Here is a 22,541-nt window from a genome sequence, read left to right as displayed (position 1 = left end):
CAAAAGTGGTGTTGCAGCTTAACAGGTTAAGTACCTCTGGGGGTAAGTCACCTAGAACCTAGTTTCGAGAGTGCCATAGGGTGCCCCGTCTCTTGTGAAGGCTCCGATTCAAAACTCGCAGATTCAAGATCGGTCATAACCCACCACCTTTCTTGGGTACAATAAAGTAGGGACTGATTCGAATGAGCCAGCGAGACGGATTGGGGAGCGCTAACCAGGCTCGTAGAGACCGTACAAGCAGGACCAAAGGGACCGTAGGCGTACCCGGAGTGGGGCAGCGAAGTGGAACACAGGCACGCGGCTCGGGAGGCTCTCTCTGGGAGGCGGCCCGTAGCGGGGTCTGTGCGCTGTGCAGCACTTACTTGGTTCCACGGGGCAGGAGGTGCAGGAGGCGGCTCTATGGCGTTCTCGGGCCGCACACTGCTACCCGCTGGTGATAGAGGAGGCCGATGAGAGTGGTGAAGATTCTGTCCCCCCACTGCTCTCCGGACCCTCTTCAGTTGGGAGTGACCGACTGAAAAGGAACACAGAAGATTTCACTGTGAAACATGTTTAGCATGTCGTTTCTATCAAGCTGCAATTGTTTAAACTGTGATACATAAATGTGACAAACTGAGAATATAAACTTGATATTCTAAAACTTTCTTAACTGTTACAATCTCAGCAGAACTGTTCCATATTCATGATTATGGGTGGAGCTATAGCATCACTGCAAGTGTGTAAAACTTAAGTGAAAGTGAAGGTAAATAGATGAACAGGAAGCTTCATCAAACAACAGCATTTCATTTCAGAAATCAACGACCAGATCGGATATTCACTCACAGGTAAGTGATGGAAATGTAAGAGCTAGTTCAGTAGTTTAATAGCATGAAGCAGCATCAGAATGTTGGTAAAAGTACTGTATGTCATTTTTGCCTGCAAATCAAAGTTTGATTATTTGTGGTCATGTCACACTTTAGAGACTTTAGAAACTAGAAGTACTTGAATTGGCAGTGGAATGAACAAATGAAAAATCAGAATGATGACTTTTCTAGTAAAAGTCACATGTCTATTAACCCTTTACAGCACAGCGTTGCTATAAGGCAAGTTTTCTTAAGCCTTGTGTTCAGTATGTTTCTATAAAAGATTTTAACTACTTAAAATGTCCAAAACATAATTATAGAACTGTCTAATAATATGTGGGAGTCATTATCAAGCACCATTTGAAAGCGGGATTTCCTTTTCTGACACATGGTCACAGGAGCACATGGTGTGAGAAGAAAGTAAGATTATTTGGTTAGTAATCTTATTTAAAATCACATGAACTGTACATAAAAAAACATGTGAGTGAATGAAGGTGTAGAGAAGGTTTTATGAAGTTTTTATTTTATTTAGCATGTTCAGAAATTCAGTTTTTCCTTTAGTTGCCTCAGGGCGATAAGGGGTACTTTTCAAGGATGTCTTTGCTAACAATGTGTTTGGACGTTATCACATATTATCACGTATTAGTGCACAATATAAGCTCTAAATATAGTTAGTAGATTTCTTCACATTTTAAAAAAAAGATTTGTAATTTTGCTCTCTGACCATTGTCTTGTAATACCAATTTTAATTAATCATTAGGCAACGAAAAAAATATTTATCAATAAAATGTTCCCAAATGAACCAAGAAAAGATGCGGAACAAATTGTATCATGTACCATCAAAATGTGTGCAGTTATTTGTTTGAAAAATACACTTTTACCCATTTCTGTGTTGTCTTTTATATATAAACAGACCTTTTCATGATTGTATAATATGGTGTTGTAAAAAACAGTTACATTTGCTGTTTGGCTCCCAGAGACACATTTAGTTTCTGTATTTAGATGATTCTTTGCAGCCCAATAGATCTGCAGCCATCAGAAGCACATGGTCTCAGACTGGCAGTTAGAGGCAGAGCCTATAGGCTCAGTGAGGTTAGAGTTAGTGATGGAGATCGAGGGACTTTTCACTGAGGTTAGAGTTAGTGATGGAGGAACTTACTGTCAGAAACTGCTGTCTCATATGCCTGTTGTCATAACACATTTTAGTTATAATACTTTTTAACTATGCAACACACATTTTAGAACACAAATTAAATTACTCAGTGTACATTACTTGTATTATGAAAGTTGCTCCCTTCAGCAATATAGATGATATATTGTCCTCATTACTTATCTTTTCAGCCATGGCATCCTCCAGTGATCCATCACTAAATGAGGAGCTCAAGTGCTTCATCTGTATGGAAGTGTTCACTGATCCAGTCACCACTCCATGTGGACACAACTTCTGCAGAACCTGCTTGAGCAAGTGCTGGCCGAACTCACGGACCTGCTTCTGTCCACTCTGTAAAGAAAAATACAGCAGAAGACCTAAGCTCAAGATTAATACAACACTCAGAGATGTTGTGCAACACTTTACGGAGCTCAATCTAAGAGAATCTGAGGTGTTCTGTGATTTCTGTGATGAAAGAAAGCAGAAAGCTGTGAAGACCTGCCTGACGTGTCAATGCTCTTACTGTGACTCTCATCTGGAGCCTCATCTCAGAGTCCCACGTCTAAAGAAACACACACTAATCAACGCTGTGGAAAATCTGGAGGATTATATATGCCAGAAACACGAGAGACCTCTGGAGCTTTTCTGTTGTGATGATCAGACATGTGTTTGTGTTTGTCTGTCCTGCACTGGAGGAGAACACATGACTCACAACACTGTTCCTATAGAGGAGGAGAGTCGAGAGAAGAAGGCAAGAGTTACAAACAAAGCATTTTAAACACTCCATGAAGTTCAGTTACCTATCAGTCAGCCACGTTCGACGTTACATCGAACTGAACTAACGTATAGGGATCTCGCCTGAAAGCCCAATCACCATCGATTGATAACAGAACAAGCCAATCCATTTCACGCTTCCAGTTATATAAGGCAGCGTGCAAACTCACACATTAAGCTTTTGCTTCGGAGCAGAGCAGATGTTGTTTTACTCTGCTCTTCAATCATCGTTCAGTGAGTGAGTTGTTCCGTTGTTGGTGTGACTCTTCTGCCGGGTGAATCCCCGCGTTCCCATGGGGGACCCAGCATCTCATTCGGGGCTCCTGCAGAGGACCGGATGTCAAGTAGAATCATCAAACCATATCCCGCGGCTGGATGACTGGGAACGTTGAACGTGACTGACTGATAGGGAACGTCTAGCTTACATTGGTAACCTAATGCCTGTACACAACGCCTGTACCTACGGGACCCAGTCTCAGCTCCTCAGCAGAAAACTTAATGTCAGAGTTTGCACGCTGCCTTATATACCCGGAAGCAGGGAGTGGATTGCAATGCAAATCTCACATTGGCTTGTTCTGTTACCACTCAAAAATGACTGGGCTCTAACGCAAGATAGCAATACATCAGTTCAGTCCAACGTAACGTCTCCGTTCCTTCCTTCGGGGAATGGGGGTTACATTAGTAACTTAGACATTTTCTTTCCTGTGTCTTGACATGTTGAAGAACTTGTCCCTTTTTATTAAAAACAAAAACAGCTAAATCCAATAGTCTTTCATTACATCTGATAAAATCTGATTTTGTCACTCTCAAAACAGTCAGACATGTACTAAAAGATTCAAACTATAATTTTGAATTAATTTGATCTTGAAATGGTTTTAAAAAAATAAATAAGACTGTAAGAAGATGGAAAGCTATATTCAGTGATACATGTCTGTTTTTCTCTGTATGTAGAATCAGCTGGTTCAGACACAGATAGACGTTTATCAGATGATCCAGGACAGAATGAAGAAGATTCAAGAGATCCAGCACTCAGTAGAGCTAAGAAAGGTTTGTGCTTCGATCAACTCGAGTTCATATCCTGACTCATGGTCTTTTCCGATCCCCCTCTCCCATTTCACTTTCTGTTCACTCTCTAACTATCCTAGCAAAAAAATAAAATAAATGAAATGCATCATAATAGTTCAATCTATTTAATAAAGCCATTGAATTAAATGGTGAGTTCTGCCATCATCTAGTAACCCTCATGTTGCTCCAAACACATATGATTTTTTCCTATAGAGCACTAATCTGTTGTATGGAGTTCTATTGGAGTGCTTCGACAGCTAGTCCTCAAGAACAGCATGCAAAACATTTGAAAATCACACATTTTAAGTAACATAAGGTTAATTAAGGATGATAGAATTTTCATTTTGGGATGAACTATCCCTTTAAATAATATGTGAATATGGAATAGATTAACAAACATAACTGTTCTCGTTCATCAGAGAAACACAGAGGAAGAGAAATTCTCCAGTGTTGAGATCTTCACTGATCTGATTCAGTCCATTGAAAGATGTCAGTCTGATCTGCTGAAGATGATAGAGGAACAGCAGAAAGCAGCAGAGAAACAGGCTGAATATCTCATTAAAGAGCTGCATCAGGAAATCACTGAGCTTAAGAGGAGAAACACTGAGCTGGAGCAGCTCTCACACACTGAAGATCATCTCCATCTCATACAGGTCTGTCAACATCTGTTTCAGTCAATATGTACAATATTACAGGACAAACTGTCTGTTCCCTTTCAGTCGCTCACGTTTGACGTTGTCGACGTGTCAACTGATTGGGATTGCGTCAGTGAGCCTGTCATCTTCGAGTACTGTTAAAACAAGCCAATTGGGGATTGGCGTGCGTGAAACGCATCACACACTCCGCCCCCGCGAGTGGGTATAAATACAGAAGTGGATGCGCGCACTATTTGTCTTTCTCTTCAGAGCCGGTCGTTCGGATGTCTCTAAAGAGTTCTGTTGAATTTTCAACGACCGAATGTGTCGGTGTACTTCTGGGAAGACTCTCCTGGTGCTGGTGTTTACAGTGCAGTGCAGTGCAGTGCAGCATTGATCGCGAGCTTGGAAGCTCTCAACTGCTGTTTTTACAGCAAGCATGTTTCTGTGTTGTTTGTGTTGAGGCGGTTGAGGGCGTAAAAGTGAGTGTTTCACTATTTCAGTCATCTGATTTAGTTTTGCCGCGGTCATTCCCTGTGTGCTACAGCACCGGTGACGGGTCCCATTTCTGGAAGAGCAACACGGATGTGTTTGCGTCTTTTTCAAGATGCCATTCCATCCGTGCGTTTCTGGGTGCAGTAGGGCTCTGTCCCCCTCTAATGGTCATGGGAGCTGCATCACATGTCTGGGTTTGAAGCACGCTGAGGCAGATCTTGTGGATGAGTCATGTTCCCATTGCGGGAATATGACCATCTCGGTGTTAAGGTCGAGACTCGCCTTCGTTCGCAAGGGTGGAGTCCCCATCCCCAGGCCCCGCTCCGGTGTCTCTTCTGGGTTACCTTCCCAGAAGAGGCCTGGAGTGCCGTCTGGGCTGGGTGACCTGAGGATCACAGTGACGGGTAATCCGCCCGGCAAAAGCCCCGTGGATCCCTCACTCCTCTCTGACACCGCAGCCAGTGGAGCTCCCCGATGAGCATGCTGGTCCCTCTGTGGTGGGCCGACCAGCTGTTTCGTTCGGGGGCCCTCCAGAGGACAGGATGTCCATCGCAGCATCGAAAGGGAAGCTGGGCTCTGGAGATGACGACTCGGCTTGACAGACATTGTCCGAGCCGGATCCAGAGATGACAGCTATGCTGAAAAAGGCAGCCGAGGCGGTAGGGCTCGAATGGAACCCTCCACCGTGTCCCGAACCGTCTCGGTTGGATGATTGGTTTCTCGGAGCGGCCGGTCTGGTTCTCAGTCCTCCACTCCGGTACCTTCCTTTCCTGAAGTGCATGAGGAGGTAACGAGGGCATGGACGGCACTTTTCTCTGCCTGAAACCGCCTGAATAGCTTCTACCCCCTCACTACCCTCGACGGGGGAGTGGTGAAGGGTTACGAGGTTATCCTTCCAGTGGAGCGGTCCATTGCGATGCAGCTGTGTCCAGCGACCGCTACCTCATGGAAGAGTGATCCTCGGCTCCCCTCTAAGGCCTGTAAGTTTTCGTCCGTTCTCACGGGAAAGGCTTACAAAGCCTGTGGGCAAGCCGCTTCCTCTCTGCATGCAATGGCGTTGCTTCAGGTCCACCAGACCCAGGCACTCATGAACATGCACGAGGGTAGCCCAGACCGTGAGCTCATGGGTGAGCTCCGCACTGCAACCGACCTCGCCCTCCGAGGCACGAAGGTGGCAGCTCCCACAATCGGTCTGACGATGTCCACCCTGGTGGTCCAGGAGCGCCATCTCTGGCTCAAACTGGCGGATATGAGAGAAGCGGACAAGGTTCGGTTCCTGGACTCTCCCATCTCGCAGGTTGGGCTGTTCGGCGACACGGTAGAGAACTTTGCCCAGCAGTTCTCTGCCACCCAGAGGCAGACGGAGGCCATCCGGCACATCCTGCCCCGGCGGCCTGCTGCTGCCTCCACCCGGCCGCCGGCGTCAGATTCTCCACCTGCTCTTTGCCGAGGGCGTCCGCCTGCAGCTGCCTCTGCTCCCGCTGGACCGGCGTAGCAGCCTCCACCCAGGTCCCAGTGGAGAGTCGGCCGCAGGAGGGACTCCCCATCCGCTTCAGGCGCTGCCAAGCCAGGTGGAAAGCGACAGCGAAAGCGTTCCTGAGCGGGCCACCCAGGGATGGAGAATTGCTCATGGAGATGGTCACTGATCCACTCCCTTCACTCGGTGGGGGCCAAGTGAAGTTTTTTTTGTTTATGTGTGTATCTTTTCCGCCGCTGGCTCCCAAAAAAACGAAGTCAGCGGTACCCACATTTTCAAAGAAGGAGCAATTTCTACATTTCTGGGTCCCAAGAGGCCTAGTCTGACGGCGTGTGACCCTCCAAAGCCTTGCACCCTTCAGCCTCCTCTTGGCCGCTAAATGGCAGCTAGATGCGGTGGAAACAGGTAAGTGTTGCACTGCACACTCAGACTCCGCTTCGGGCCACCCTCGGGCCTCTCGTGCTATGTCCCTGTTCTCCACTTCGCTGCCCCAACTCGGGTACGTCTGTGGTTCTCTGGACCCCTCTGGCCCGCTTGGGGAAGCCAAGAATACTTACCAACCAGTCCAGATAGTCCAAACTGAACACCAGACTCGGCTTGCGATTAAATTCGCTCGGCTGCCGCCCAAGCTCAGTGACATCCATGATACCCAGGTATTGAGCAGATATGCTCCTAAAAAGATAAGTGATATTATCACACCACACAGTACTTCATGTACTTCAGATGTACTTCAGATCTCTATCCTTCCGCACCACAGGCCATCCTGTGTTCGTGCGTTGATGGGTGTGAAGTATCAGTACAAGGTCCTGCCCTTCTAGTGCTAATAGCCAGTTGGGTCCTCGGGTCAACTGGGAAAGAGCAAACTAGTCCACGGGCTGAGGATCTCTTTTCTATTTTGGAGACGGACTCGGTCCTACGCATCTCTGAAAAGAATGTGTGTCTGGTCAGTGCAGTATAGAAGTGAGAAAGGGTCCCACTGAAAACTTTCAGAGGCTCCTGGGGCATATGGCAGACGCAGCCGAACGGCTTCCTCCATATGAAGACCGCTTCAGCACTAACTTAACGACCGAGTCCCAAGCTGGCCGCGGCAGAGCGGTACGCTCCGTGTGGAAGCACCCTGGCCTGCCGCCAAACCTTCAACCCATAAATCAGAGGTCTTCAATCCTGCTCCTGGAGGGCCACTGTCCTGCAGAGTTTGGTTCCAACCCTAATCAAACACACCTGAATCAGCTCATCAAGCACTTCAGGATCACTTCAAAATACAAAGGCAGGTTTGCTGATGCAGTTTGAAACTAAACTCTGCAGGACAGTGGCCCTCCAGGAGCAGGATTGAAGACCTCTGTCGTAAATAGACCCATTGTTCTCCCGGCCAGCAGCTCTCAGAACGAGTGTCCATTAATACCGGCTGAAGGTCCACGTACAAAGGGCATGTAGTGACGGAGGTCTGGGCCCCCCAACTGCTTTGAGCCACCGCTCCTCAGTGAGCATATACTGGTCTGAAAAGGACAACCGTTGAGCTACGCTCCCCTCGCATGTTACAACTCGCCCGCCACCTCCTCCGCGGAGCTTCTAAGCTTCTAAGTACGCTTCAGTCCACTTAAGCTGTTGGCCCGCTCAATCATGCAGCCGACGAGCTTCTCGACAGCATCTGGACCAGAGAGAGTGGAGACTCCGTCCCCCAGGTGGTCCAGCTGTCCACCACTTCGGAGCCACACAGTTACATCTGTTGCCCCTCTGGACTCGTCCCTCCTTCAAGTGTGTTTTTTCTCCTGTCTCAGATGGCTTCTACCAAATTCAGTGAGATATGCTCCTAATAAATTAGTGATACTTATCACACCTAGGTGTTGAGCAGAGATGCTCCTAAATAAATTAGTGATACTTATCACACCTAGATGTTGAGCAGAAATGCTCCTAATAAATTAATAAACACGTATGTGTTGATCCTAACTTGTGTGCATACATCAAAGACTCGCACAGAAAAGACTCTGGCCACAGCTGGCCCCAGGGCCCCCGCAGAAATGCGTTCCCCAGTGAGCCTTCTTGCACAGACCTCGCCTCTCATCAGCCTCCCTGACTCCTTCCCCTGAGCACGTCTCAGGGTTGGGGCATGATGGCATCCACGTTCAGACTGGAGAAATACGGGTCGGGTTCTTAAGAACGGGACGCGGAGGTTCGGGTTACTACCGCAAGATTGTTTTGCCGTAGAGACCATCACTTCGGTGTAAGCACCCTCTCAAAATGAGGCATGCTCCCCTAGAAGTGGAACCTGTTCATTGAGCGAGTCTTCTCTCCAAGAGGAGATCCCGAAGGTGTTCGATCACTTCAGTGCTTTCTTTCTTGGAATAAGGCTGTCTCTCCACCCTCCAAAGGGATGTTGCCTCTGTTTTGACGCACATCATGATGCAGTGGATACAAGGGAAGCCCGTCTTGATCGTCAGGTCCCTGGAGGGAGCAAGGAGATTGAATCTGTCTTGTGCCCCCTCTTTGCCTCTTGGGACTTATCTCTGGTGCTACTGCACTGCAGAGACCTCCCTTGAGCCCTGCAGCCAGTGAGTTAAAAATCCTGTTTTTACAGAAATAGTTCTACTGCTTGCTTGGTCTCTACCTAGAGGACAGGGATTTGCACGCATTTTCGGTCAACAAATCGTGCCTGGATTCGTGCTGGCTAACTCTCAGGGTTGAGACCCCGGCCTGGATATCTGCCTAAGTTTCTTACCTCCACTACATGACTAGGTGGTGAGTCTGCAAGCACTGCCCCGAAGGGAGGCAGACCCAGCCCTGGCTTTTCTCTCTCCGTCCGCTTCATCGTGGTTATACATGCTCAGAATGCAAAGCCTGGACCATAGACCAGCTCTTGTCTGTTCGGAGACCAGCAGAAGGGAAGGCTGTTTCCAAGCAGGGATTGGCCCACTACAAGTGGTTTCCTTCATCTTGGTGAATTTCCAAGGTGCACGTGCCCACCTGGGTGGTGAGCTCCTCCTAAGTGAGTGTATTGCTCCCTCCTAGGCATTGACACAGAGTGCCCCGCTGAACAGATGACAAATAGAGTTGGGGGCTGGGCGACACCTTTCACGTTCGCGAATGGAACTAGCCTACGTGTCGAACCGCTGCTTCCTCTGAGCTCCCTTCGTATGAAGTCAGTTTCACATGTAAGCCCAGTTCGAAGTGTCGGCTTGCTGTGCCATTCCCCTCCTATGGACTGGATACGTGCGCAATTCTTGCTCCAGTGAGTTCCCCTTACTAGCCGAACCCTGTCGAGTTCCTCCATACCCTTCGGCAACGGACATGGCGGAACGTCTGAAGCCAGGCCTATTACTCGTATGCACTGGTGAAACCTGTGTTAGGCTGGGTCCATATGTTGCGATCCCTACGGTGATCCCATATGTGTATTCTTTCATGGTACGGATCCCTGCGGGGAGCCAGTGTCTACCCTCGGCAGAGCCTCCTCTGCCGTCACTGTCCGGTTGAGTCTCCCCCCGTCATAGGCTGGAGCCACCCCAGTGACATTCCATATGTTGTAGTGCCCGGTCTCCGCCCAGTCCATAAGTGTATTCTCCACATGTTACCTCCCTTCGGGCAGGATGTGGCTTCCACAGCGTATTCCTTTCCAACGAATGAGAACGCTTTCCCAGTGGTCCTGTGGAACAGCAGTGACTTCCTTGGCCTGAGCCCTGTCCCATCTCCACCTCAAAGAATGCGGGGGGATCGGACGGCTTTTTTCTAGGCGCTGGAAGGTGGCAGCACTAGTGGCGTTTTAATTGGGATCCCAATCAGTCGACTACGTAGAACGTGAGCGACTGAAATGGAACATCTCGGTTATGTATGTAACCCTCGTTCCCTGAAGGAGGGAACGGAGACGTAGTCCTGTCGCCATTATTGCTGGACCACCGCTGACTCCGAGTCACTCTCGGCTCCTCAGCGAATAACAAATAGTGCGTGCATCCACTTCCGTATTTATACCCGCGCGTGGGGCGGAGCGTGTGATGCATTTCAGGCACGCCAATCTCCATTGGCTCGTTTTAACAGTACTCGAAGATGACAGGCTCACTGACGCGATCCCAATCAGTCGACTACGTCTCGGTTCCCTTCTTCAGGGAAAGAGGGTTACATACGTAACCGAGATGTTCTTTAAGGTCCACCCAATTGACCCAACGACGGTGTCCAATGGTGTGGCTAAAGGTTTCCTGTGTTCTGTCTGTTCAGTACGTTCAGTGCATTTTTGTCTTGCCACCTATAGTGAATGCAACTATAAAACAACTTACCTAAAATCAAGCAGTTCGTCAGACATCTAGAATCTCGACTGATGTGCTTTATGCTCAGTCTAACCTGATATCTAGTATGTACTCAACCCTGGACACAGATTAGCGGAAACACGGATACCACATAATCTAGTAGATTCAATAATCTCAAGTATATCAGGTAAATATACATTGCCAATTACATAATTAAGTCGAAGATAATCAATACAAAACGATACAAAATGCTCAGAAAAAAAGGGTAAAATATGCATACCTGACATCTGAAAGATTAACGCATTCTCATCCTTTGGCGTCATATGTGACGCCATATGACAAAACGGCGAAATACTACGCACATGGCACCCTTTATCGTCAATATAACACGCACTGTGATGGGTAGGTTTAGGTGTGGGGTAGGGTCTGCGTCTCATATTCACGCCAAAGGATGCCAGTCAACTTTATGACGCCTTGGGTTTGCGTGTTATATTCACGCTAAAGGGTGCCATGTGCGTAGTATTTCGCCGTTTTGTCATATGGCGTCACATATGCCGCCAAATGATGAGAACGGGCTCGAAAGATACATAATGCTGAGTGTATGGAAGATCTTCAGCATTGCGGGTTGATCAGACTACAGAATCACCCTGAGCCTTTTGCAAAATTTCTTTAAATACTCAGACCAAGACAAAACAATGGAGGCACGAACTAACAATTGGAATTTTGGACAATTGGACTTTGCATTAATCAAGATCCCAGACTTGGGTAGTTTAGACCTTATTGAGGACAGAAGGTAATTTGCATGAAAGACCCTGGTAAAGGGCTCTCCCTCCAACGTAAGCAAAGTATTTCTAAACTGTCTAACTTGTAGCTTTTGGTCTATTTCTCTGGATATGAGACCATTGCACCAATCACATTGAAACAATTCAAATGATACCAAACAATGCTGTCAATTTACTTGCATTGACAGAACATTGTATTTTTCATGTAATTATTCTGATTGAACTGGGTGAAAGGAAGAATGGGTGAAGGGAAGGAATAAATTGTGAAGGAAGGACAAGAGTGAAAGAAGTTTTCTCACATTTAAATTTTTTTCCTCTTTTTTAAAAATGTGTACTTTGAAACCCGTTTTCAAAAGTTTGCGTTTTCAGGAACCAAAACGCTATCGTCGTGTAAATTAACGACCAAAACAAATAATTCTTTTAAACGTTTAGCTGAAAATGGTGTCATGTAAACAGCCCCTGAGTTCAGTTTAGTCTTACCTGCATCCTAGCCAGTCTCCTTGGTAACTGATTACGTTCATCTGTCTGTCATTACGTTTTTCTCCTAAGCAGTTATTTTATTTATATTTTATTTAATATTTTTGTATTTTCCATTTTCATTTAATTTAAAGTTTTAATATTTTTTTTGTTTTTTGACATTTGTATATTTTTTTTGTTTTAAAAGTTTATGGTTTTTATTAATTTTTTTTGAAGTTTGTAGTTTCAGTTATTTTAGGACGTCAAGTTACACTTCATGAAATTGAGAAATGTTGCTGTCTTTGGATTGTGGGAGAAACCAGGGAAAAGTGTGTGTGTGTGTGTGTGTGTGTGTGTGTGTGTGTGTGTGTGTGTGTGTGTGTGTGTGTGTGTGTGTGTGTGTGTGTGTGTGTGTGTGTGTGTGTGTGTGTGTGTGTGTGTGTGTGTGTGTGGTTTTAGTTTCAGTTAACTAAAATAACCCTCAGTCAGAAATCTCCACGTCTGCAGCTTTACAGACCAAACTTTACAGTTTTATTCCTGTCTATATTCTAAAGGTTTTTACTGAGGGAGTTGTTCATATATTATTCACCTGGTTACAACATCTTATTCCTAAAAACATTATGAAAAATCTTTTTTTTTCGGTCTGTTATTTTCTGTTTCATGGAGTAAAAGAAAAATCCCCTCAGTAAAAACTTTTATGTCAACTAAATCAAACTAGAAAGTTGAACCTGGCTTTATTCAATATTCAGATTTCTGTTCTGGATATTTAATCAAATCAGTGCATATTCAATTAGACAATGCTTCATTTGCATATTTAAATATTTCAGAAATGTTTTAATACAGAATATATAAGCAATTATTCATGTAATCAATCAACTAGAGGAAGTACGGTCATATCCATCCATATTCATACAGAGGTCTTGCCTCGACTGTGTTAGAAAGCTCCTGTGTAAAACATATTGAATTTACTGCTTTAAAAATAATTATCATATTTAACAGTCTTCTCTCTCTCCTGCTATAGATGAGCTCATCCCTGTACAGTCGTCCACACACCAAGAACTGGACTGAGATCAGGATTGACTCTGATGTGAACTCTCTGAAAAGAGCTCTGACTGAACTGAAGAAAACTCTAGATGAGACTCTAAATGAAAAACTCGGTCAAACTGGTATGTGAATATCAAATACAGTGTATAGATTTTTTTTTGTTATTAAAATAGAAATTTGTTTTTCAAGGAATATTATGGGTTGGATAAAATCACCACAATTATTTTATTTCAGTCTGAAAAAGATCACACTGTTTGAAAAATATAATCATAACATAACTTAAACTTGCCATGTTAGCATTAGACTGGTATGATAAAACGCTTACTAAACGTATGTAAAGTTATATCCAAACTTTAACTGATGCCATAACCAGTTATTGCAGTATTACTCTAACTTACTTTAGAGACATGTAAGTGATATGATGTAACTATTCATGAACAAACACTAATACAAATCACTGTAAAAAATGGTTACATGCTATTTAAAAAAAAAATGATGGTAAAAATATTATACATTATATGTTTGAGTAGTTTTTAAGGCTTGATTTCTTTAATGAAATCTACCTGAATAAATAATGTAAAATCTCCTAAATTATTTAATGTATGACACAATGAATTGAATATTTTCTTTGTGAAATGTGCTTTTCTTGTTGACTCTCAGAAGTGTGTGATTTTTAGTGAACGGAAATGACCTGTTTGATTTGGACTTGTATTGTATTTGACAGTGAGCCTGGTTTCTCCAAACGTTTATTTTATTTTATTTTTATTTTCCTGTTATCTCTGTAAAGCTGCTTTGAAACAATCTTTATTGTAATAAGCACTATATAAATAAAAGTGACTTGACTTGACTTTAAGTTATGTTGTACAAGTAAAAGACTGTGTGATGCTCAGCACAGCACAAGAAACACACTTGTTACTGCACTGGCATTAGCAAAGCTATTGAACAAAGCAACATATTATTAGTATATGCAGTTATTCACAACCTATAAGCTCTACTCTTCTGCACAATGGTAACGATCAAAACTTCAAAATAACAGAAACTCTTTCACATGTCAAACATAACTGAACATTAAACATTAACAGATGTTTCCCTTTACCCTTAAAAACACATAAAATAACACTTTATTAACACATAAATATTTACTCTCCATTTCCAGCCATATGCAAAGCATGCTGGAAACTAACATTGGTGTCTCTACATAAAACTGCATAACTGAACTAATTCTCTTAAAATAAATAGATAACCTTCTTTTCTTAATTTAATCATCTTAATCGGTTCCTCAATTCAAGCCTCAAAACTGCTTAAGTTTCCTTAAAAAATGAGGAAAGTGTATCTCTTGGTTTATTAGTGAAATGTTCTCATGCCACTGATGCTGCCAGTAGAGAAACTCACTGATAACCTGAAATTACTGCTATAAATAATTCATCATTATATTGTCATCTGTGTTCACAGGATTGAAGTTTGTGCAGAAGTTTGCAGGTACAGTGTGACAGACACCATTTTCTTTAATACACTTACAATACATTGTTTATAATCTATATTATATACTGTATCTGAAAATGTTTGTTCCGAAGTTGATTAATAATATCTGATCTCTCTCAGTGGATGTGACTCTGGATCCTGATACAGCGAATCCATATCTCATCCTGTCTGATGATGGAAAACAAGTCAGTGATGGAGGCAGTGAGCAGAACGTCCCAGAAAACCCAAAGAGATTTGATGAGAGTGTTTGTGTTCTGGCAAAGCAGGGATTCAGTTCAGGGAGATTTTACTATGAGGTGCAGGTGAAGGGAAAGACTGAGTGGGATTTAGGAGTGATCAGAGAATCCATTAACAGGGAGGGGGAGATCAGGCTGAGACCTGAGGATGGATTCTGGATTGTGGTTCTGAGGAATGAGAATCATTATATAGCTTGTGAAAGTCCATCTGTCTCTTTATCTCTGAGAGTGAAACCTGAGAAGGTTGGTGTGTTTGTGGATTATGAGGAGGGTCTGGTCTCTTTTTATGACGTGGAGTCCAGATCTCATATCTATTCTTTCACTGGTCAGACTTTCACTGAGAAACTCTATCCATATTTAAATCCATCTCTTAATGATGAAGGTAAAAACTCAAACCCACTGATCATCACTCCTGTCAGATGAATTGAACAAAATAACATAAAATCTCAAAAGATGAACTATGGATGTGCTGTTTTCAGAATATGTAAATAAAATCCAGAGTTTGCACTAACCACAATCAAGAAGTTTTAATTTACAACTACAAAATTAATATGGGATACAAGCGGAAAAAAGAAATGTACATTCAGGCCCTTAAAAATAAACTATTATGAAATATTTGTGTGTTATATATATATATATATATATATATATATATATATATATATATATATATATATATATGTAAATGGCTAATTTGTTACTGTCACGCACTCCCTGGGTGATCAAGGACTACATTTCCCTTCATGCACCTGATTACACTTTACACCATACACCTGCACTGCGCTGATTACAAACACACCTGCATCTCATTCACACACACACACACACACACACACACACATATAAACCACTTTCACGCACCACACCAGTGCGAAGTCTTGACTTTCCTGGTTGTCATTACCGAGCGTTTCTTCCCGTGGATTTATTTTTACCTTGACCTTGGACTGTGCCTCTCGTTTCTGCTTGTTCTCTGCCCACCCCGACTTGGATTACTTACTGGACCTTGCTTCTCGCTGCCTACCCCGACCATTGCCTGTTATCTGGTTTGTCTCTGCCTTGTCTCCGTTCCTATGTTTGCTGTTGTTGATTCCTGCCTGTTTGAATACTCTAATAAAAGCTGCGAATGGATCCCCTTGAGTCTGCTGATTCATTACAGAAGACTTTGCCACACCAAGATCCAGCATCGATGCCAACCAGGGATACAGCAGTACAAATCCTGTGTCTCCTTCAGGAGAATCAGCCGATTGAGAAGTATGTCAAAGAGTTTATTGAACTGGCACTTCACCTCAATTACCCCTTTTCCACCAAAGCATTTTGAGAGCCGGTTCGGAGCCGGTGCCTACTCGCGAACCGGTTCTTTGTGTTTCGACAGCCAAAGAACCGGTTCTCGGCCAGGAAAACTGGTTCCAAAGCGGCACCAACTCTTTGCTGGACTAGAACCAGAGAACCGTTCTTTTACCACCGTGTCATGCTTACGGCGGGGCTGGAGGCGGGTTTAGATGTGTCCTAAACATTTTTTATGACCGCAAAGCCAGGAGAAACATTTGCAGAAACACGATGTAGTCCACCATTGTAATTATTATGCTTGAAGTTGGCGCAAGCGTGTCTAGCTTTTTTTAAATTTTATTTTTTTATTGAAAACATTATGTAAGCAAAGAAGAAAACAGTCAAAATATAGAACAAATAAACGGAAAGAAAAAAAGACACAAGACAGAGACACATAACTAATCAGAAATGATTACATATCAAAGGAAAAGATTAAAAGACTTACTTATTTCAATTGTTTTTAAAGCCTTCATGGTACACAAGTTAGAGATAATCCCAAAATAATGTACTTGCTAGCGTTTCTGTATGGCGACGTACACAGTGACGTAACGACGTCGTTCGCTGGGCGCTCTAGTCAGTGGGAAAACAAACCGGTTCTGAGAAGGTTCGCAAGTTGAACCAACTCCGAACTAACTTTGAACCAGCACCAGTTCCGAACCAGTTCTTTTTTGGTGGAAAAGGGGTAAATGAGCAAATAATGTCTTATGATCTTTTTTCGGGGAGGACTATCTGAACCGCTCAGTTCATTCATGCCCTTGCATGATCCTCACTGGTCTTTAGAGCACTACATTGACCTGGCCCTTTTGTTGAGCGGCTCATCATTTACTGTGGGCGTGGTAGAGGAGGAGCTCCCTGAACCCACTGTATCCCCTCCTGCCGAGACTGAGATCCTTCACGTCTTCTCTACCGAGTCTGAGAATCTTTGCGTCACACCAGCCATCGGGTCTGCCACCGGATCGGTCTATGGGCGTTCAGGGTTGATGTCCAGCTTAGCAGATCCCCCGCTAAAGTCCGCACGATCTGCAAAGATCACCGTCCTGCCAGAGTCTCGTCCCGCCGAGACCGTCCTGCCAGAGTCTCGTCCTGCCGAGCCTATGATCCACGGCAGCCCTGCCGAGCCTGAGTTTCTTCACGTCGGTCCTGCCGAGCTTGCACTTCACGTCGGTCCGGCCGAGCCGGCACTTCACGTCATTCCAGCCGAGCCAGCAGTTTACGTCAGTCCAGCCGATCCGGCACTTCACGTCAGTCCAACCTAGCCGGCACTTCACGTCAGTCCAGCCGAGCCAGAGACTGTTCACGTCATGCACGCCGAGCCAGAGACTGTTCAGGTCACGTCTGCCGAGACTGTTCACGTCACGTCTGCCGAGCCAGTGTCTCCGGACAAGATGGCCGCCGCCGAACCAGTGTCTCCGGACAAGATGGCCGCCGCCGAGCCAGCATCCCCGGACAAGATGACCATCCCGGTGTCTGTTCCTGAGCCGGTGTCTGTTCCTGAGCCGGTGACTGTTCCTGAGTTGGTGTCTGTTCTGTTTGTTCCTGAGCTGGTGTCTGAGCCGGGGTCTGTTCCGACCCATAACCCCATAGCTGCCCCCAAGAACATTTTTTTTGTGGGGGGGGCAGTAGGTCCCCTGATGGGACCATGGAGGCCGCGCCACCTTGGCCACCTTAGCCACCTGAACTGTCTGATCAACCTTGGCCACCTGAACTGTCTGCTCCGCCCTGGTCGCCTGCACAGCCTGCTCCACCCTGGTCGCCTGCACAACCTGCTCCGCCCTGGTCTGATTACACTTTACACCATACACCTGCACTGGGCTGATTACACACACACCTGCATCTCATTCACACACACATATAAACCACTTCCACGCACCACACCAGTGCGAAGTCTTGACCTTCTAGGTTGTCATTCCCGAGCTTTTCTTCCCGTGGATTTATTAATATCTTGACCTTGGACTTTGTATCTCGTTTCTGCTTGTTCTCTGCCCACCCCGACTTGGATTGCTTACTGGACCTTGCTTCTCGCTGCCTACCCCGACCATTGCCTGTTATCTGGTTTGTCTCTGCCTTGTCTCCGTTGCCATGTTTGCTGTTGTTGATTCCTGCCTGTTTTACTACTCTAATAAAAGCTGCGAATGGATCCCCTTGAGTCTGCTGATTCATTACAGTTACACATCTATATATTTCTTTTGTCTTACATTAATACTTTGCTTGTCAAATCTACTATGAAATTTTATATAATATGCTTTCATATTATGTGTTGAAATTCTACAAAATGCAAAATTTACAAACTTTCCAGTGTTTCTACAAAAATTTCTGAAGCCATTTTCTCTCTCTTCTCTCCAGCTCTTAACATTAAATTACTTGTGAAATGTTGAGGTTCTTGGTTCATGCAAATAAAGACAAGTGTTCAATTCTATAACTGATAGAGGAGAGTGGGGCACAACCCAACACTTTTTGTTCGGTTCTGTCCTGTTTGCTCCTGTCTGCCTTGCTGTGTTGGTTTACGTCTGTAAGCCTTGTATATCTTTCTGTTTTGTATCATTATTTACTAGCATTTCCTGTTGTTTAGACTGCTAAATATAACTTACTCAACATCACATATTAACTTTACATCAATAGCTTCAATCTAAATCGTTGCTTGCACAACACGCTAGTTATTCGCTAGCCTGTTAGCGTGCCATCAGTGTGCTCATTTATTTATTTTGCTCACGCCTTTTACCAATCCATTAAACAACTGTGGTGTGTATCAGTCAGTCAAACAAACACGGTGAGTCATGTCATCTTCTCCTCTTATTGTCACTTGCACTTCATGTAACATGTATAGCATAGCCTTCTCTGTCAGCACAGGATTTACATGTGATAAATTCAGGGAGATAGTCAGGCTGACAGAGAAGATTTCAGAACTAGAGACACGCATCCAAACTTTAATTGAGGTTAATTGTAAGAGTGCAAGGGCTTTAGATACTACTTTGGATACGATTAACTTAGAGAACGCTGAACATTGTTCGGTTCCGGCTGTAGAGCCCGTGCAGCAGGGCAATTGGGTGACAGTGAGACGCAGGACATAACACAGCTCTTCTGTTCCGATTACAACATCAAATAGATTCTCCCCACTCAGTGAAACACCCACTGAGAATCCTGTTGAATGTGCCCTAGTTATTGGCGATTCTATTACACGGAATGTGAAAATAGAGACACCAGCCACCATAGTCACATGTTTGCCTGGAGCCAGAGCGCCTGACATCAAAAGCTAATTTAAAAGTGCTGGCTAATGCTAATCGTAAATTCTCTAAGATTATTATTCACGTCGGCACTAATGATGTTCGACTTCGCCAGTCGGAGATCACTAAAACTAACGTTAAAGTGGTGTGTGAGCTCGCAAATACGATGTCAGGCACTGTAATTTGCTCTGGCCCCCTTCCTGTTCGAAGGAGTGATGAGATAGTTAGTAGACTGTCCTCATTCAATGGCTGGCTGTCTAAGTGGTGCCCGCAAAATAATATAAAATTAATAGACAATTGGAAAAGTTTTTGGGGCAGACCTGACCTGTTCAAAAGAGATGGTATTCATCCCTCCTGTGATGGTGCTGCTCTTCTCTCTAGTAATATGGCACATAGTCTTAGAGCTCAAACATGACAATCTGGGGATTTTATCACATGTTATACCAATTTACTTAACTTCTCCCCCTCACCAGAGCAACTCCCTGCCTAATGCTTAGTGCTAACTGCTAATAACTGTAGTCTGCTTTTGCTATCAAAGAGAGAAAAGCTGCTGGAAGAATTACCTCAGGAATTATTAAATAATATCCGGATGCCTTCATCTGGTAAAAGTTCTCCAGCTTGTATGTATGTCCACAGCGCTGTGAGATCAAAAAAGTGAAGGCTGATTTGAAAAAGATTAATAGAAGTTTAACTGGCATTAATGACATTGATTAGTACTGTACGTTGGTATGGATTGTGCTTTCTGTGTCGATGCAGGTTTACTCGTATCATACGGTAATAACCCACAAGATGGGAGTATTGTATTGTATTGTAATTTATTATACCAAGAGATCCGAGATGGTGATATTCTGCTGTGTTCAGTGATGAGTTCAGTACTCAGTTCAGTTCAGACGAGTTCAGTTCAGTTCTGCTGTGTTCAGTATTCTCCCTGAGGTAAAATTTGATTCATTTGTTGCTATAGGAGAGGAAGAATTTTGCAAACTCGTTAATTAATCTAAATCGACAACATGTATGTTAGACCCTATACCGACTAAACTACTGAAAGAGATGCTTCCAGAATGCTTCATAGATCCTCTTCTTAACATCAATAATTCGTCTTTGTCTCTAGGATACGTACCAAAAACCTTTAAGCTGGCTATGATTAAACCGCTTGTTAAAAAAACGCAACTTGATCCTACAGAATTAGTCAATTACAGGCCGATCTCAAATCTACCTTTTCTATCAAAGATATTAGAAAAAGCAGTATCCTCACAACTGTGTTCCTTTCTTGAAAGAAATTATATCTGCGAGGAATTCCAGTCAGGATTTAGACCGCACCATAGCACTGAGACAGCTCTCATTAGAGTCACAAATGATTTGCTCTTATCATCCGATCGTGGTTGTATCTCTCTATTAGTGTTACTTGATCTTAGTGCTGCATTTGACACCATTGACTACAACATTCTCTTAAATAGACTAGAAAACTATGTTGGCATTAGTGGAATTGCATTAGCATGGTTTAAATCATATTTATCTGACCGCTATCAGTTTGTAGCAGTAAATGAAGATATGTCTTATCGATCACAAGTTCAGTATGGCGTACCACAAGGCTCAGTACTAGGACCGCTGCTGTTCACTCTGTACATGCTACCTTTAGGAGATATCATTAGGAAACATGGAATTAGCTTTCACTGTTATGCTGATGATACTCAGCTCTATATTTCTTCCAAACCTAAAGAAACTCACCAATTCACAAAATTATCGGAATGCATAGTTGATATAAAAAATTGGATGACTAGTAATTTCCTACTACTAAATTCTGAAAAAACAGAGATTCTAATTTTTGGACAAAAAACTTCCACACGTAATAACCTAGAATTCCGTCTAACACTTGATGGCTGCTCTGTTAAATCTTCGTCGTCAGTTTGGAACCTGGGTGTGCTCTTTGATACCAATCTTTCATTTGAAAGTCACGTGTCTAGTGTCTGTAAAACCAAATTTTTCCATCTTAAAAATATATCTAAATTACGCCATATGCTCTCATTGACAAATGCGGAACAACTAGTCCATGCGTTCATGACATCAAGGCTAGATTAGTATAATGCTCTACTGGGTGGTTGCCCTGCACGCTTAATAAACAAACTACAGCTAGTTCAAAACGCAGCCGCTACAGTTCTTACCAGAACCAGGAAGTATGACCATATTAGCCCGGTTCTGTCAACACTGCATTGGCTCCCTATTAAACATCGTATAAATTTTAAAATATTGCTGATTACTTACTGTAACGTACGGACAGAGGCGGTCGGATCCATGTGCAGAACTTTATTAGAACTGGAACATAAGCAGAAATGAACCAGGCACAGAAATAATCAAGGGCAATCCAATAACTCGTGGTGTTAACAGGCGTAGGTCGAGGTAGGCAGCACAGGTTCGCAAACAGTCCAGGATACAGGCAAAGGTCGAGAGTCCAGGGAAACACGGAGAAACAGAACAGGGAATAACGCTCAGAAATGCACGCTTACAGTGTAACAAGACTTTGGAAAGGACAGATGAGAAACACAGGTTTAAATCAGGAACTCAATAACCAATAATGAAACACAGCTGAACATAATAACATAATGAGTCCATGGGGAAAAACATAACACAATGAGAGAGTGCCCTCCAGTGGCTCTCAAGGGCACTACAGCTGCCGATCGTCACACTTACAAAGCACTAAATGGTTTAGCTCCCCAGTACTTGAGCGAGCTCTTAACGCATTATAGTCCTTCACTTCTATTGCGATCTCAAAGTTCTGGCCAGTTGATAATACCTAGAATATCTAAATCGACTGCTGGCGGTAGATCCTTTTCCTATTTAGCACCAAAACTTTGGAACAATCTTCCTAACATTGTCCGGGAAGCAGACACAGTCTGTCAGTTCAAAGCTAGACTAAAAACACATCTCTTTGACATAGCATTCACATAACACTCTATAGACTTCTATAATTAAATATTAGACTGCTTAGATTAGGTCAGCCGGAACTGGGAACACTTCCCTTAAATCTTGATGTACTCGTTACATCATAAGAAGAATGGCATCTACGCTCATTTTAGTGCCTTTGTTTATCCCGAGGTTTTCCCGCAGCCTGCCGGATCCAGGCCGTTTCCAGATCTGACGAAGGACTTTCGCCTAGACCTGATGACAATGCAGTGCTGAAGTGCCAACTAGCCTCTCCCTATGGAGGATCCCTATACCACTCTACAGATAAAGCGTTGTGGAATTTTTCGGTTCGCGTACCTACCCAAAGTGATAAGATAAAATAAAATTCTGCATAAAAATTTATAGACAAGACAAGTAGTTTGTTTA

The 22,541-nt window shown here is 43.8% G+C and overlaps 2 protein-coding genes and 1 long non-coding RNA gene across 3 annotated transcripts in view; 2 read left to right on the top strand and 1 right to left on the bottom strand.

Moving 5' to 3' along the window:
• Positions 1 to 22,541, bottom strand: part of LOC143725560 (uncharacterized) — a 358,276-nt gene that overhangs the window by 284,836 nt on the left and 50,899 nt on the right. The window lies entirely within an intron of this gene.
• LOC143725527 (E3 ubiquitin-protein ligase TRIM39-like) lies at positions 2,186 to 15,184 on the top strand. Its single transcript, XM_077218004.1, has 6 exons — positions 2,186 to 2,743; positions 3,718 to 3,813; positions 4,251 to 4,484; positions 12,930 to 13,074; positions 14,405 to 14,431; positions 14,555 to 15,184. The coding sequence occupies exons 1-6, from the start codon at positions 2,186 to 2,188 to the stop codon at positions 15,091 to 15,093; spliced, it is 1,599 nt and encodes a 532-aa protein (XP_077074119.1). The 3' UTR covers positions 15,094 to 15,184.
• Positions 4,367 to 22,541, top strand: part of LOC143725529 (E3 ubiquitin-protein ligase TRIM39-like) — a 33,270-nt gene continuing 15,095 nt past the window's right edge. Inside the window, exon 1 of the mRNA XM_077218006.1 lies at positions 4,367 to 4,484. The gene's annotated coding sequence lies outside the window, so the exon portion shown is untranslated. The remainder of the gene's footprint in view (positions 4,485 to 22,541) is intronic.

The sequence above is a fragment of the Siphateles boraxobius genome, unplaced genomic scaffold (assembly GCF_051911475.1).
Source record: "Siphateles boraxobius isolate OS27281-9 unplaced genomic scaffold, OSU_SipBor_1 77, whole genome shotgun sequence".
Taxonomy (NCBI): Eukaryota; Metazoa; Chordata; class Actinopteri; order Cypriniformes; family Leuciscidae; genus Siphateles; species Siphateles boraxobius.
This window is presented reverse-complemented; position numbering and strand designations above follow the sequence as displayed.

Bases quoted from the DNA above. Each gene is read 5' to 3' on its own strand.
- LOC143725527 (XM_077218004.1), top strand. From the start codon at position 2,186: ATGGCATCCTCCAGTGATCCATCACTAAATGAGGAGCTCAAGTGCTTC. The intron at 2,744-3,717 runs GCAAGAGTTACA...CTCTGTATGTAG, and splicing joins AGGAGAGTCGAGAGAAGAAG to AATCAGCTGGTTCAGACACA. The intron at 4,485-12,929 runs GTCTGTCAACAT...CTCCTGCTATAG, and splicing joins ATCATCTCCATCTCATACAG to ATGAGCTCATCCCTGTACAG.